At 33.7% G+C, this 17,926-nt stretch overlaps 1 protein-coding gene and 1 long non-coding RNA gene across 5 annotated transcripts; both read left to right on the top strand.

Moving 5' to 3' along the window:
* The first annotated feature begins 5,000 nt into the window (after positions 1-5,000).
* Positions 5,001-10,057, top strand: LOC144569253 (glucan endo-1,3-beta-glucosidase 5-like). 2 transcript variants are annotated; one of them, XM_078319512.1, is made up of 5 exons: positions 5,001-5,015; positions 5,275-5,632; positions 7,893-8,323; positions 8,517-8,798; positions 9,495-10,057. In XM_078319512.1, the coding sequence occupies exons 2-5, from the start codon at positions 5,304-5,306 to the stop codon at positions 9,887-9,889; spliced, it is 1,437 nt and encodes a 478-aa protein (XP_078175638.1). In that variant the 5' UTR covers positions 5,001-5,015; positions 5,275-5,303; the 3' UTR covers positions 9,890-10,057. The 2 variants fall into 2 exon arrangements, with proteins under 2 accessions (XP_078175638.1, XP_078175637.1); XM_078319511.1 differs by lacking the exon at positions 5,001-5,015 and having other exon boundaries at positions 5,152-5,632.
* Positions 10,058-10,411: 354 nt separating this feature from the next.
* On the top strand, positions 10,412-14,437 carry LOC144569250 (uncharacterized). 3 transcript variants are annotated; one of them, XR_013516027.1, is made up of 4 exons: positions 10,412-11,820; positions 12,307-12,346; positions 13,733-13,805; positions 14,103-14,437. It is a non-coding gene; the product is annotated as an uncharacterized LOC144569250 (long non-coding RNA). The 3 variants fall into 3 exon arrangements; XR_013516029.1 differs by having other exon boundaries at positions 14,099-14,437; XR_013516028.1 differs by having other exon boundaries at positions 12,304-12,346.
* The last annotated feature ends 3,489 nt before the right edge of the window (positions 14,438-17,926 follow it).

Raw genomic sequence — 17,926 nt, 5'->3', positions numbered from 1 at the left:
TTCGAGACTGTATGGACCGTTCGATCCACGCTGAATTTCTGTATCGAGGCGATGAACATAAATATCGAATTCAATTGTACTTCAACAAATTCTGAGTGGATTCTTATTCTGCAACAACTAAGGGCGGATGTATATTCAATAAATAAGGTTAATTAATCTCTAATCTTTTTTTATTATGTATGATTTTTTATATAATTTATATATAATAACTATTATAGATAGTGTAAAATTGGTTTCATTTTTAGCATAAAACCTTATATAATTGACCGTGTTCTTTGACTTCATAATTTAAAATTTTAATTATGTCCGAGCAATAACCAAGCTGCTTGTACTATTAGCAAGCACGGTTCAAGCTTTTAATAACACCACAGCTAAACCTACTTTTGAAAGTTTACCGAAATAAACATTAAAATAATAGTAGTAGCATTAAATAAATCTTGTAAAATACCTTTTAGCATGCATTCAACTTTTATCTAAGTTTATTAATATATTGATTATATTCCGAAAAAATAAGAAGAAAAAAAAAATATATATATATGTACTTAGGGGTGTCAATGACAACTTTTTATCTATTTACCTTATTCGTATCGAATATGAAAATACAGATAAGGATAAGATTTTTTTTTTTTTTAGTTTATCGGATACGAATAAGAATAACAATTTTTTTTCATTATCTTATCCATTATCGTATAAGATAATTTTTAAAAATAAAATTATATATATATATATATATATATATATATATATATATATATATATATATATATATATATATTTGTATGAAGATAATACATGATATAATAAAGTTTGTATTTTATTTAATTTTCATACAAATTAGTTGTATTCATTATTTTTTTTTCTTGTTTTGAAAAATGTTTTATTGAAAATACAAATTAAGATGTCAATAGTGCCTTTTCATCTGTTTATTTAATCCGTACTATATTTGAAAAGACGGATAAGAGTAAAGATTTTTTTCGTTATCATAACAGATACGGGTATGTAAATGCCTCCATCTAACCCGTATTGTACCCGTTGACACTCATATATAATATATGTACTTTTTATTTCGTTTAAGATTACATTGCATCTAATAGTTTGAACTAGGGCTGCAAATGAATCGAACCGAATCGAACTTACCCTAGATTGAGTTTGAATTTGAATAAGATTCGAATCGAACCGGTTTGATTTGTTTTATAATGAACTAATTCGAATCGAATTAATTGCGAATTACAATTTTTTTGAATCGAAGTCAATCGAATTACGAACTATAATTTTTTTTGGCAGCCCTAGTTATACTGGTAGTTTATGCATTAGTTTTCTTTTCGCAGAACAAAATTCACACAGTTTTCTTTTACCTTTTACAAATTCACACTGATAGATTATGGGCCAACTTAAAATTATCTTACTTTTTACGCTGCTGGATTGATTAAAATCACGGCATGGACCTAGTCAAATGGAACTTATTACATTGTTAATTTGTTACGCTGCTGAAATATTTTCCTATTATAAGTTACCATTATATTAACAATTTTGAACTCTGATATAAATTTGGTTCCTGCATTATTAAAAAAATGATGGTTGAATCCATTAGTTGCATTATTTGAGATTCGAACCTAAATAGTTCGCGAATCAATTTCGAACAAAATTGACTCAGTTTGAGTTTGATTTGAATAAAATTCGAACCGAACTAGTTTGATTTGTTTCAGAACGAACTAATTTCAAATCAAATTAATTATGAATTTTTTTCGAATCAAACTCAAATAGAATCACGAACTACCAACCTTTTGTGCAGCCCTAGTTTGAACTGATTTGAAAGTCATTTAGCATTATATCAAACAATTTAAGATTTTCAGCGGTATAGTTTAAATGGTTTATGATGGATGACATTTCAAATTGACTCAATTTGACACACGTTCTATCTAAATAATTGAAAACATATGTATAATATTTCATTTTTATATTTGAGCAATGTGTTTTTTCGATATTAAATGAATGTATTATAAAAGTTGGATCTACATCAAGATTATTCTTATAATAATCATACTTTCATGATGATATGCTTAAATACAAAATAATCCACTAATATTTACTTTCATAACATGTTAGATCAAATTTTGTTAATGTTAATATAAACAATAAAGTTTGATTGTAGGATGTGATGCTGCGACCTTTTTCATTTAACATCATAAAAAATAGATATAAAATTATAGCAGATAATTATATTTTCGTAGTAGTTTTAATATACCAACTTTTATATATATGTAATATTGGATTGATGCTAATAGGGCCCTGAGCTATGGGCTCGTGACAAGGGCCTTCAAATCGGTCCATCAAACAAGTCAAGAACCTTAGTAGACAAACAGAAGAAATTGGGCCGCCAAAGCCCAAGTTCCAAAGGCCTACGAAAGACTAACAAGAGGCCTTCAACAGAAAGAGATCTCAAGAAGGTCCGGCCTAGTTCGAGATCACTCATATGGAGTGATTTCTATGACAGACTCTGTACGGTCTGTCTCGCTAGACAAAACTGTCAGACCTCCAGGTTGATGCACTATGCGACAGCAAAGGCCCAAAGCTGGGCCTAAAAAGGAATTCACAATTTCACACTATAGACTAAGGTATCAGAGGTTAGAGTCCGAATACCTTACATACGAACTCGAGTCCAACTCGAGAACCACATCTAGCTACCTCGGGGTTAGTACGTATCAGATACGTGCCTTGAACTATCTTATTTGAGTAAAAAATATTGTAGATATATATATATATAGAGATGGGCTATGGTGCATTGCAATGCATAGGTCATGGTGTGCATTGGACCATAAATCACCGATTCAAAGTCCAAATGACCGATCCAAACCGTTCATCTTGTTCTCCATATTAATATGTACTTGGAGACCAAATTTTATATTTTTTGAAATTTTTTTACTATTTATTAAGCCACTTTGAAAATCGTTGATCCAACGGTGGCTTCTGATTTTACTGTTCCAAACAGTCACCGTTGGATCAGCGATTTTCAAAGTGGCTTAATAAATAGTAAAAAAATTCAGAAAAATGTAAAATTTGGTCTCCAAGCACATATTAATATGGAGAACAAGATGAACGGTTTGGATCGGTCATTTGAATTTTGAATTTTAGATTTATGGTCCAATGCACACCATGGCCTATGCATTGCAATGCACCATAGCCCATCTCTCTCTCTCTCTCTCTATATATATATATATATATATATTTTTACAAAATAGAATGTGAAACAAATTTTGACATATTTGATAGTCCTTACTCAAGCATTCCATCAAGCAATTTTTTTCAACAGTGAAATTGTATTGTTTTGTAATAAATACTAATTAAATTCCAAATTGGCTCAATTTTCATACACACACGTTGTCTAATAATTAAGAACACATCTACTATATTATTTTTACAATTGAAACGATATTTTACAAGATATCAACAATGAAGTTAATTAAATTTACGTTAGAATTATTCATATTGTATTATAATTCGGTTCATCTAAAACATGCAACTCGTCCTGAACTCAGTATATTCAATTTTGAATACATAGTGCATATATTTAGTATATTAAATTTATTCTTTTGTTAAATTTTTAATATCAGTCGACGGAAATTCATATTTATATGTAACTTATAAGCACGAAACAAATTTGTGCTGACTAAAAATGTTTCCGACCTCAAGAAATATTTTTCATAATATATTGCAGGCACAGTTATATACATACAAAAATATTGTACTAAAAATAAGACCCTAAAAAAATGTAAATGATGAGATTTTGATGCTTTGCTCTGTTGCGCGTCAGAACTTATATCCCTTGCTTCCATAACCTTGTACACTTTTTCCTCTTTATTATGTCTTTTTTCTGTTAATAGATATATATAGATAGTGGTTGCTTTCAAAATCGTATTCCATGAGCATATTTCTTCTTGCAGTTTTCATGAACCCTGTTTTTTCCTCCAAAAAACACAAACTAAACGTGAAGTTTTTTTAAAAAGTAGATATTTCACGTGTTCCCCTGAAAAAAATATAAAATGTCATATAAGATCCTGCAAAACGAAACCCTGTACCTTTTGTCCATCATTTTTTTATAGTTACACACACACACAATTCAGTTTTTCCTTTGTTTATCCGTACATGAAAAATTAAATTGGTCAGGTTAATATTATTACTGACCACAAACTAATCCCTCCCATTTTTCGTGGGTCTCCCAATTCCTTCACCTTCTTCATGAGCGACGTTAGAATTTTTTTGAATAAGATTCAAAAATCATATTAAATATTGATATTAGTAGATCACATTAAAAATATAAAATTAAAACTATAAAGATCACAGCAGAACAATTTTATATATTTATGGAGGTTAAATATAAATTTACTTGCAAGTATAAAAAAAATATAGAAAATGTAGAACCTCTACATATATATATTTATGAAGGTCAAATTATAATTATAAATAATACTTATGAAACATAAAATGATCACATGTATATCTACAAGAAAGTTGCAAGTCACGTACCATGGAGCAATCGTTAATCACCCGCTCCTACTGTATTAATCATGTAAATAAATAATAATAAGAAGAAGAGGGGTACATATGTTCACATATTTTAAAGGACACGTCAAGTATCTCACCATCCCTCATTTTGACAGACGTTGTCTGATAATTTGATATTTTGTAGGGTCATATCAGGAAATCATTCGAAAATCAGCAGGAAGATGCACTCATTTAAAAGCAGATAGTAGAAGCCGTTGTACTGTATATTTTAGTCGGTGAATACCTCGCTTTAGCAAAGTGACATACTGACATTGGGGGGTTTTGTATAAATCCTGCTATTAATTCTTAAGCTTTATTCGGATACTCTGTTTATAAGCTGGTGCCTGCTTTCCTATCTGTTCTTTCTTTCTTTCTTTCCAGAGAGAGAGAGAGAGAGAGTGCTGCACTGCTGCGTCCATTGCTTCTTGCTTTGGTTTCGTATCTGTCCTTGTCACAAGCATAACTTATGGATGGTACTTGGCCTCCTTTTGTGGATTTTCTCTGACCCCACTTGTCCCCATAATAACAAGTAACAACGCTCTCTAATTTTCCTATCTCTTATTCTCTTGTGCTCTGGCTCTCTTTCTCGGCTTGCCCATCCCTCGATCTCTTCTTTTCCCCCAATTTCCACTAACAACTTTAGTCACATAATATTTTCTTATAATAGTTGCAATTGCAATTGCATGCACGCTCGTTTAAGTCTCCTCTGTTTCCAGAAACAGAGAAACAGAGAGATAGTTAATTGTTGAATTAATTACACCATGGCGGTCCTTCATGAAGCCCTCACCGTGTTGCCATTCTTGTGCCTGTTGACGTGTGCATCAGCTATTGGAGTAAACTGGGGCATTCAATCGAGCCACCCGTTGCCGCCTAGCACAGTGGTACAGATGCTGAAAGATAATGGAATCCAGAAGGTGAAGCTGTTTGAGGCTGATGAGGGGATCATGGAGGCCTTGAAGAAGAGTGGCATCCAGGTCATGGTCGGGATACCGAATGATCTGCTTGACGGATTAGGAGGCAGCGAGACAACCGCCGAGAACTGGGTCTCCAAGAACGTCTCCAAATATGTCAATGACGGGGTTGATGTCAGGTTATAATTAAGCAACTCTCTCTAAACTTAATTTAAGGGATAGTGATAGTGATAGTGATAGTGATAGTGATAGTGACAGTGATAGTGTGGGGTTAATCAATCACTTCTTTTGTGATTATTTTTACTTTCTTCGATCGTTAACTTATCAACTAATTGACATTTCACAAGGTGGTTATTACTTATTAGGTCCTCTCTGTAATAATATCAACATCGGGTCAATATCAAATAACTGTCACAACTCATGACCACTTCACGAGTCATCTATAAACATGTATTTCTTCCTCTTACCATTGATTACCGTATTGGGAAGTCAACATCGACTCAATGTCAAATATCTGTCACAACTCATACCAGATTTCTCTCTTTTTTGGTAAAATATTTATACATCAATTTAATAAAAACGCTAAATTGTCCCTATAATTCTGTTATTTACAACACTGCCTTTTACACATGAAGTGTTGTGTTTTGTCACTATATCAAATATTACTTCTTATTTCGTGGATATAACTGAAACATAGTTTTAGATAAATCCTTGTGATTTTTTAAAGAGTCAGATTAAAATGTATTATTGGTTTTGTGCTCTAATTATGTTCTACATCTTTATTTGTATTTTCAGAATTCGAAGGACGCTCAACATGATATTCATATTAAAATATGCTTAGAGACCAAATTTTATATTTTTTAGAGTTTATTTACTACATTTTAAATAGATACAAAATCATTATTTTTGGATAATTATGTACCATCTAAAATAGTGATTTTTGTACCTATTTTAAAAAAATAGTAAAAAAAAAACTTTAAAAAAAAATATAAAATTTGGTCTCCAAACACATTTTAATATAGAGATCATATTGAGTGATTCGAATCGATTATTTAAATTTTGAAAATGAAAATAAAAATGTGAAACATAATTTACAAAATATTATTTTAACAAAACCTTATTTCTTTATGAGCAACGCAAACATGTGATCATGTGGCATTTTAGCATTTTTTTTCTTTATATTTCTGACTATATTGGATTATCGGTCGACATATTCGCCTTTAGTATAATACTTTTAACTATTGGGTCCTACAATTGCTGTTAATTAATACTTTAGGATATCAAAATTAAAATTTAGAGAACATATTTATATAGGCTATGCATCATGCTCTGCATTCCATATCTGCATCAAAAGATTTTATACTTTTGAAAAAAAAAAAAAATTTAGAGGTCTAGCCTTAGCCTTCACATTCCAGAGATATCCAATTTAAAAATATAGAGTTTTAAACAAATAAAGAAAAAGAAAAAGAAAATAAAATAAAAGTAAATATAAGAAAAGAAAACAAGACTGATATTTATTACAACATATTTCCTCCTACACAAAAGGCTTTATACTTAGTATGTTATTTATATCTGTATACGTAAACGTAAGTATTTATATTTAATATGTCAAGTATTCATCACCTTTTCTTTTGTGAATAATAGTGAGGAAATTCAAGTTAAATACTTGATCGAATAAGTAATATATAACTTTAAGAATTTTTTACTTTTAGTAAACTTAAGATATAAACAATTTTATTATCAACTATAAATATTTTTCAAAAAATAAAATACATCAACACATCTAATAAGCAAGGGATGCAAATAAGAGATATAATTATCGCTCATTTAATATTTATTTTACTAATTTATTTTCTACTCATGTACCGTAAGTTTGGAACTTCATCAAAATGTTCTCTTCAATAATGTTAAACATTCTCATTGGCAGCTGCTGCCAATGTTTCAAAAAATAATAATAATGTTAAACAGATAGTTGGCATGTTTTTTCCATAAATGCATTCCCACTTAAAATCATCTGAGGCCACATGGACAAGAAGAATTTTATCAAATTATTGGTGGGCATAGATGTCTGAAAACGATAGCAAACATTCTCATCAATTTAGTGTTACTTGATTTTAAAAAGAATTGATATCAAATTATCAATTCAATCTAATCTTGTAGGTAAACAAAAAAACAGTATGAATATAGGTAGGAACTCGGTTAAATGAATAAATCTCCACTTTCCAATTACATAGAGTAACATAAAACTATACATATGGTCCCAATATATATACTGACGTACTTCAGAAGAAAACCCAAGAGATTATTCTCTGTTCTCTTATAATTTATCATAACCCAAATGCGTAGTGTAGCATTAAGTGTACTCTCAAATGCTATTGTACTGTACTGGTACAACTAACAATTGATAACTAAATTCCCTCCTTTTTTTTTCTCTGACAGATACGTGGCAGTAGGAAACGAGCCCTTTCTACAGACTTACAATGGTAGCTTTTTAAATATCACCTACCCAGCCATACAAAATGTTCAAGCAGCGCTCATAAAGGCCGGCATCGGCAATCAAGTCAAGGTCACCGTACCACTTAATGCTGACGTGTACACCTCCCCGACCGGTAAACCCTCAGACGGGGACTTCAGGTCAGACATCCATGGATTGATGGTCCAGATCGTTAGCTTTCTAAATGACAATAATGCCCCAATCACTGTAAACATATACCCCTTCATAAGTCTTTATGAGGACCCGAACTTCCCGTTGGATTATGCTTTTTTTCAGGGGTCCGCTGCCCCAGTGGTTGATGGCTCAATTTCTTACACGAATGTGTTAGATGCTAACCACGACACGTTACTATCTGCACTTCGCAAGAATGGATTCAGTAAGTGAATTAGTTTAAATTCTGAGAGGATTGCCAGTATCCTAACTGTCATAATTGAGCATCCGTTCACTGGTATAGTGGTCACAGTATGGTATTAGTCCGTCACTGTAAAGAACCAGTACAATCCCAAATTGAAACTCTACAGTACAACTACAGAGCTCAAATTATCTAATGAGTAAAATCCCAAATTCAGATAATCTATCAATAATAGTGGGAGAGATTGGGTGGCCGACTGATGGAGATATGAATGCAAACATACAAAATGCACGTCAATTCAGCCAGGGTCTGGTAAATCATGCCTCGTCCAGCCAAGGTACACCTCTGCGTCCTGGACCCATGGATGTGTATATTTTTAGCCTAATAGATGAGGATTTAAAAAGCATACAGCCTGGAAATTTTGAAAGACATTGGGGAGTTTTCTATTATGATGGTACGCCGAAGTATCAGCTCAGCTTAAGTTCTTCCAACACCTCAGGTACATATTTAGTATGTTTGAAACATTGAATGTTGCTAGGCTAACACAAGTAGATTTGAATGTTAACATGACTGCTGTCTCTTGAGAGTCAAACAAGCTATTATGTTTGATCAAACTTCCTCAATGTTGCAATTTTAATTGGTTATGCTGAGTACATGTCATGCCAGAAAATTCTGCATCGTGAACTCCATTTTCTTGAATGTGTATGTATAAAAAAAACAAAAATTTACCAAGCTGAGTTACAGTGTTGTTGGGCAAATCTTTATTCAATCCTCATTTGGGAAGAAGGATAAGCGTATTTTAATTATTTTAGATCATTTCTGTGTTAAATACAGTAAAATTAGATTACCAAGTATGGCAAAAAAATCCAAACGAAGGATTAATCCCAACAGTAAAAAAGGAAGATATATTTATCTGAAAGAGGTGAATTGCAATTTGTTTTCACTGCTAATGGCAATTTAGGACCTAGATCTACAACAATTGAGATGTGAAATCTGAATACATGATTCTTTGTAGAATACTATGGCCAAAAAGATTATTTATTTTATATACACATGCTTTTTCGATCTAAAAATTGATGATTCTGTTGTTGTTCTTGTCATAAACATATAATGAAGAAGAAAATTGTTATCAGTATCAGTCATATGTATCATATCCTATGTACCTAGCTGTTGTAAACCAGTTTTGATCACACAGCTACACTTGTGGGGGCAAAGGGAGTAAAGTACTTGGACAAGAAGTGGTGCGTCTTGAAGCCGTCTATCGGCCTAGACAACCAAAACATTGCAGCAGCTGTTAGCTATGCTTGTGCCAATGCAGATTGCTCGAGTCTCGGTTACAAGACTTCTTGCGGAAATCTTGATGCGAGAGGAAACATATCGTACACATTTAATAGCTATTACCAGATGAACGATCAGGATGAAAGGGCTTGTGACTTCAATAAACTTGCAACTGTGACGAACGAGAACCCGTCTACTACGACTTGTAGATTTAACATCATGATAGAGGCAAGTTTGGCGACGAGTTTGCGGTCAATCAGAGGCTCTTGGGGATGGGTTGCATTTGTTCCTCTTTTGGTTATCTTTCTCTAAAAGATAGCTAATTATCTGCTGAAATGTATTTTTTTATTTTTTGTGTATTATATATGTTTATTTTTTTTCAATAATTAATTGCATTGCATTATTCTTAATTTTGACTCGTGTAAATTAAGCAAATTGAACTATATTTCCACAGTTGCATAGCTTGCATTATTCTTCAAATAGCTTTGTTTTTTTCTTTTTCTTTTTCAAAAAGCTTTAATTAAAACTCGGAGCTCGGGTTGCCAATAATCATCACTATCGGTCATATTACTTTTTTGCATAGAGAGCCTAAAAATAAAGAGTACGTGTTTGTGTCTGATACATTGTACCTACATATATGTAGAAACTGCGGAAATTTATTTATTTATTTATAATATACTAATTTTAGATGGGGTGTTACTGTTCAATCTACAGTAACACCCTCTCTATAAACAGTCTGCTGATGTCATCCCAAATTACTCCCCTCTCGCATCTCAAATTGGTCCCATTTTTGCCATCTGTCATCTTCTCATTTCTCCATGTTTGCCACGCGTTTTGCCCCTGCTACGTGTTGCTTGCCGCGGTCTCGCCGAGCTTCTCCGATGCTCTTTGTTGCGGGCTTCCTTCCTTGGAATATCAGTTCTAATTTCCCCCTTCTCCTCGCCATTCTCCGCTTTACATTTTAATCGAACCCTCACACCTCTCGAGGTCCTTCCTCTCTGGTCGAACCGGAGCTAAATCTCAGCATTCGCGAAATTTTCCACGGATCCCTCCTCCAATTGCTCTCCCTCTCTGCTTCCACGCTTTAGTTCTTGCTCGTCCAGTTCATGCTCGAAGAGTTCGTCCTGTGAATCTGCCGGAAGTAATTGTGCAATAGAAGGCAAGCAATGGAGAGATAGCGATGGTGTGGTTCAAGAACGATCATAGAATCGACAATCACCCTGGTCTAATTGAGGCGGTAGAGAACCATGATAGTGTGATTCCTCTTTATGTGTTTCACCTATGCATTTTGTGAGGTTCTTTCTTGTCTTTTTCTTATCCATTTTTTATTTCTATTTGCATGGTTTAAAGTCAATAACCTTAAGAGGAACTTTGTTATTTCTCTGTCCATAATGACTCGATATCTTATATCAATTTGCTGCAAATAACACCTAAAATTTATCACACTTGCAACTACCAGATTTTCAGATTTATGTCAGTAGTAACACTCAACTTCCGAGTCAGTATGAACTAATTATAGAATGACTTGATTGTTCTGAAGGAAGCTTTTAGCACGAGCTTAGTGACTTCTCTTTTAGTTCCACTCGGGGTTGCTACCACAGTGAAGTTCAGTTATTGTTTCCCTAAAGAAAATGAGGATTTGCGTTAATGAAGAAACAAGGAATTGATACATTAAAATTAGCAATTAATTGTTGGGCAATTTCATATATTAGTTGCGGCTACTGCGATTGGGGAGAAATTGAAGCGAGAAATGAAAGTCACGCCTCAGCCAGAACTGGTTGCATTTGATTTTTTTCGAAAAGGAAGAGAACTTTGATACTGTGAGTCCTCAGAAAAGTACTCGTCCAATCGTTATTTTTAATGGGAAAAATCTTTTATGAAACCATTTTTTAGTGTGCTGATGTGATCAGGATCTCACTCACACGATTTTCAACCTGGTTTGGAGCTGAAGAAGCAAAAATATAGAAGGGAACAAAGCCATCCATCTGGAGGTATGGTGTAATCTTCGAGTTTAAGTCTAAGTGGTGCTCAATTTTGTAGGTATTTAGATTTAGTTCCATTTTGCTTCGTGTATATGAGAAGAATTAGATGACCTAACTAAATTAATAACTGGGCTAGCAATGCTAATTAGTACTTGAACATTTTAAAGTTCACGCTGGTTTAAACTGGACTGGAGGTGCCACTTTTAGACTGAGATTTAAGAATGTCTCTTGAGCAATCATTTTGACAAGCCACCTGACAAGGTTAGTTTTTCTTTAAAGTGAGGCTATCTTTGGGCACCAAGGTCTGTGCTATGGATTCATATCTTCATTTTTAAAGTTCAAACATTCCATTCGAACCGTTCAACATAATCTTCGTCATGGATACCAAATTTTATATTTTTCGAATCTTTTTAGATAGGTTGCAAAACACCTGATCTTAAGATTCTGGATGAAAGCAGTGATTTTTTAATATCTAAAAACGTAGTAAAAAAATTTTAATTATGTAAAATTTGGTCAGTGAGTACATTTTCATATGGAAATCACGTTGTGCGGTTCAGATTGACTATTTTCACTTTGAAAATTGAGATATGTATCCATAGTATGAACCGATCTGTGCATTGCTAAATACCACAACCTCACTCTTTCCTGTACACAACCAAAGAGGAGCAATTTGTACTGAGACTATGGATTTGTTTCCATAAATCAAAATTTGGCTAGATGTAGTAACGTATTTGTTTTGTATAGCAGGTTGGCCCAAGCACATCAATGAAGAGTCGAGCGACAACAGGTACTTCATTATTATATAAAATTTGAATATATTGTTAAATTTAATTATTCCAGTGATACATGATAAACTTTTTTTTTTTTTTTTTGAGAAAAACTTACCAATGTAAGAGGTATCAGAAATAAGATCCATCTCTATAAGCATCAAATATTAATTAAAACCTGCACTGTTCACCCTGTCACACCCTGATACTTTTATTGTATATTTTAATATGCAAGTTATAATTTTTTATCCGTTTTACTTCAACTTTTTCATAATAACAACTAATGCCAGTGCACTGAAAGTAAGTTGTGAGCTTGTCAGGACTTTTGTTGCACGTGTTCATGCTTTCATTTATTTAGTTCAATAAAGGTCACAAAAGTTATTTACACTGATTCATTTCACAATAAATAGAAACAATATTGTTTTTAGGTTGGCTTTGTTATTATGGATTTGGATTAGTTTATAACTTCAAATCACTATCAAATTTTGGTTTATCTTCGACTGGATTTTGGGTAGATCGATTTTAAGTTTCATTTGGTCTGGATTAGATTGTTTGATCCTTCCCATGTTTTGATTTATCTCAAATTGGGTCAGTTCTAGAATTTGTCAAATGACTGCAAAGTGAATGCTTTGTATTTGTCATTCTTTTTTAATACTGGGTTTTCTGACATGACACCAAGGAGCAAACGATGAGGCATACTGCATAATTTGACCATTTTTTTTTCTTTGAAAGGCATACTGTTAGTTGATTATTTTCATGTCCTACTACAGAAGCTACAATTAAAAATTAAGTGCCATACTAATCTTTTTTGTAGAAAGTTATGATTTTTATGTCTTACAGTATCGTTTTAGTATTTCTGGTACCAGTTGATGCAACATGATTTTTTTTATATGGTAGACATGTTCAAAACACGTCTTCAAATGTAACTTCATGTTTCAGAGGAGTCAGTTAGTTAGAATGGTAGTAATAATGTGTCTGTATTGTTCCCCTGCACATCAAGAAGTAATGTTTCACCAAAGGACTTCTTCTATTTATATGTTTCTTATCTATTTAACGCACTTTGTTCTTAATGTTTCCTAAATGCATCACATAGAGAGCATTTTCTAGTAATAATGTTTCTTATCTATATAGATGCCTTAGATTGGGGCTCTATGAGATTTTGCAAACATGCATGTGACTAAGTTATTTGTTTATCGAATTTCACATTTATCTTTGCATCTGGTGCACTTGCCACTGCTCTTACAAATCCAACTAAAGTTTTCAAAGTATGCTAATTATATATGTAAATTTGTAACTTTTAGATGACTTGCATGCAAATTATCTAGAGGCAAACTGAACCAAATAACTTATTGTCACCAACAGTTGATATTAATTTCAGAACTTCTGTGCATATATATAAACTACAGTTGTGACAGGCAGCCCCAAGAGTTCAGACGAAGAAATGTGAAATGCACTAGCTGGGGCAAAGCTCTCTCTAAGGTAGTTTTCCGTTTTAACCCTTGTCTTTTCAAAATGGTTGAACTAGACACCTTACAAATTCATTTGTAAATTTTTTTCCCCAAAGAAATCCTTTTTTCATGAAATTTTTACTGTAATCATAAACAACAATTGGCTAACAAAAAATTTCCCCCTCAAAACTGTTAGCACAACACTATACTACCAAATTTTAAAGAGGTAGGGTTATAATTTTGCTGATTTTCTTTCCATATATTTTCTCATTAAAGATTTGATTTCCACCCATATTAGTTATTTTCTTCCAATTTGTTTCCAAGACAGAAAGATCAAATTTTACCTGCCACTCCACCTGTCGAGAATGAATGACAGAAGGCTAACATGCACGTCAAATGTAATCCTTTTGTGTGATCTCTTCGTCTTTTTTCCTCGAAACTTGGCAAAGGCTGCCAGTGTTCTCTTGCTACTTGCCACTTTTGTTTCTCTCCCTCCCTCTAAATAATTCTTCAAGCATTGATTGCTTTTTTTATAATGTTCTGATATTCATAAGATCATATTGGGTTGCTTTTATTTAGATGTAATTGCAAGTTAACCTGAGCTGGTCATTTTGGTAAATATTTGATTCAGCTTTGGTTAAAAGAGTCGAATATATTTTTTTTGAGCTGGCTTCAAATTATTTGATTCAGCTTTGGTTAAAGAGTGGAATCTATTTTTTTTAGTTGTTTCCGAATTTGTAGTTCTACAGATGAATTTACTTAATTGTTATGATTTGTACGATATGGAATTACTTGATTACATTGCGGTCATCAGATCTACAAACTGTTGAGTGTTCGAGTTTTCGTTGTCTTCAATATGTTCATGCTTCACTTCGGAATGATGAGAAAGAATGCCATGAGATATATGAACATCTATTGTCACATTGATTATACGCGTTGTTTACACTTCCATTTTGCACTAATATGCACCCTAAAATTTTTTTTTTCATCCTATTGCACCAACATGGATCCAAAAAACGGCTTTGTCGCAACGACCAAAATTTTTAAAAATACCATTTTTTTAAAATTATTAAACCAAAACACCAATTTCGGGTGAAAATTATATTTTTCGCATGGCCGCTTCCCGGGGAAGCGGGCACTTGGAACCGGGCCGCTTCGGGGGGAAGCGGGCACTTATTTGGGCCGCTTCTGGGCCCAGTGGGTTGGGCCGCTTTGGGGGCCAGCGGCCACACTGGATTTTTTTTTTTTTGGAAAACATAATTTTTTTTTTGTATTAAAATATTAGAAATGTTGAATATATTTCTTTGAAAATAGATGAAATACAATATAATTTGATTTATTAGAAAGACTGCAACAAATAACCCGGATCAATATTTTTCAGGCCGGATTTTTCGCGGCTATAAGAAAAATTAATATATTTCTTTATGTGTTATTGGAAAATAATAAAAATACTTAGATTCTGAGTTATTGATCTCGGTTCAAAATTCACTTCTAGGTAATACAAAAAAATATTATGATCCTTCTAGTATATTTAATTTTTTAAAAGTTGTATCTATTTTTGAAAAAAAATAAACACTTTAATTTATTTAATGATTGTTTTTCAAAAATAATTCTCAAAATAGATATAACTTTTTATAAATTAAATATATTAGAAGGATAAGCATGAAAAAAAGATAAAAGCAAAATAGTACGATAAATAACAACATGAAAGAAAGATATCCTGAAATAACAAATCACAGTATATGACAACACTAGAGTAAAAAAAAGTACAAAAACAAACAACAACCTAAAAGTCAGAAGGAGTGAATGGACGCCTCGCCCTTCTGATCCTCAAACCCCTAATCCGCACTGCGAGTGGCGTGTGGTCGAGAGAATCATCTGACTCAACGGCCTCAACCTCCTCAATCTCAGCTGACTGCTGGACTGCAGGACCAAATGCAACTGTGTGTCCAGACTCCTGAGTCGGTAACATACCGTAGGCAGCTCTCACGATAGGATCATCCATGGAGATGTCAGGAAAGTACGTACCGGGATGATACTGTGTGGAGGTGCCAGCAAAGTCTGGAATTGGAGGATACTGCGTAGGCTGTGAGCTGCCAGGAAAGTGTGGAAAGGGGTTCGGCATAGTGAACCCTGGTAGATAACCCGGAGAATACAAACCATCAGGGTTTGGGTCGATATTGAAGCCGAGTCCCTCCTCCTCCTACAAATTTACAAACAAGTTATGCATCATTTTTTTAAAAAAAATGCACAAGTTGTATATATTAAAAAAATAACTTACCTGCGTAGAGAAAAACTGAGTAGGGATCTGCTCCTGAGTAGGGACGGCCTGCTCCTGAGTAGGGACAGCCTGCTCTGCAGCGCGCCTCCTAAGCGTCTCTTGTCCTCCAAAATGTATGCACGCAAGTGCTGATCAATGGTGGCTTGTTATTTATTTTAATTAAAATATTATTTAGAAGAAAACTGAAATTTTGTATACGTAAATAAGATAAAATTTACATACCTGAGGGAGACGACTACTAGGAGCTGGAAACTCCTTGAAGGCGGATCTCAGCTTTGCCAAGCTGATGATACCTGGGGAGATATGTGTATTTGCGCCTCTCTTCTTCTCTTTCTGCAAAGCAGCGTGCGGTATCCCCAGCAGGTCCTCGCACAAGGATCTGAAATCTCCATACTTGACGTCCGTCACAGGCTCCCCGACAATGGTCATGCCCCATAGACAGCTGACATCATGTAGGGTGACTGTCATCTCAGCGTGGGGGAGATGAAATGAGTGGATCTCGGGACGCCATCGCTCAATGAGCCCAAAGCACAATGCCGGATCAGCAATCTCCTCGGTCATCTGGGATAGCTGGTACAATCCCATGGCACGCAACGTCCCAGCATAGGCCTTCTGGTACTTAAGCCACATTTTGTTGTGGCGTACTGTAACTGTATCTAGTCCCTAAATTAAAAAAAATATTATTAATAAAATTTGAAATAAAATTATAATTTTATTAATAATATAAAACTTACTCCAGTGGCAGCCTCCAAGATACGGTGCTTCGCGTTCGGGTACCAGAGAAAGTCTGATACCCGATCAGTGCGGTGCCGGATACCGGAGACCACATATGTCAATGCCGCATCAACATACCGTGACATCTCATATGGAGTGGGTATAACTGGTGCACCTCCACTGGAAGAAGGTACATCCCTACTAGAAGACGGTCCAGATCCCATAGATGTTATGCTGTATTTTATATTTTGGTCTTATTAGGATTTGAAATTAAATTTCAAAAAATAATTATAGTTCGGGTATTAATTATTTTGGTCAATAACTAATTTTCATATTTATTTTGGTGAATAATCAATTTTGGTACAATACGATAATTATTTTGGTCAAATAATCAATTTTGGTACAATTTTACAATTATTTTGGTGAATAATCAATTTTGGTACAATACGATAATTATTTTGGTCAAATAATCAATTTTGGTACAATTTTACAATTATTTTGGTCAATAATCAATTTTCATACCATTTCATAATTATTTTGGTACAATTCCATAATTATTTTGGTTACTAAATAATTACATGATCCTAAACCCTAAATATTTACCTTACTCATATTCCTACTCCTACTCCTACTTTAAACTAAATTTAAATTTAGAAAGAAGAAGAAAATTACCTGATTTGAAGGGATGGCTCTCGAATGAATCGTATAAAAAAAAACGAGACAGCGGCCACTATTTATAATTACCATGGCCTCTTGGCCCCCTGCCGGTGTGGCCGCTACCCTCCAAAGCGGCCAGCCCGCGGAGCCTGGAAGCGGCCCAAAATAAGTGCCCGCTTCCCCCCGAAGCGGCCCGGTTCCAAGTGCCCGCTTCCCCGGGAAGCGGCCATGCAAAAAATATAATTTTCAACCAAAATTGGTGTTTTGGTTTAATAATTTTACAAAAATGGTATTTTTAAAAATTTCGGCCGCAACGACGCATCTAGTTTTATTAATAGAAAATTAATTAAATAAATATCAATAATGGAGAACGAATTTGAGTTTTTTTGAGATATAGAAAAAATGTGATAGTTTATAATGTCCTTTGGACGTTATAGACTATTACGGCTTAATTAGCGATAAATTAATTACCGCACTTACTAATTAACTAAAAAAAATAC

Source organism: Carex rostrata, chromosome 18, assembly GCF_964058835.1.
Source record: "Carex rostrata chromosome 18, lpCarRost1.2, whole genome shotgun sequence".
NCBI classification, from domain to species: Eukaryota; Viridiplantae; Streptophyta; class Magnoliopsida; order Poales; family Cyperaceae; genus Carex; species Carex rostrata.
The sequence above is the reverse complement of the archived record's forward strand: the minus strand, read 5'-3'. Positions and strand labels throughout refer to the sequence as shown.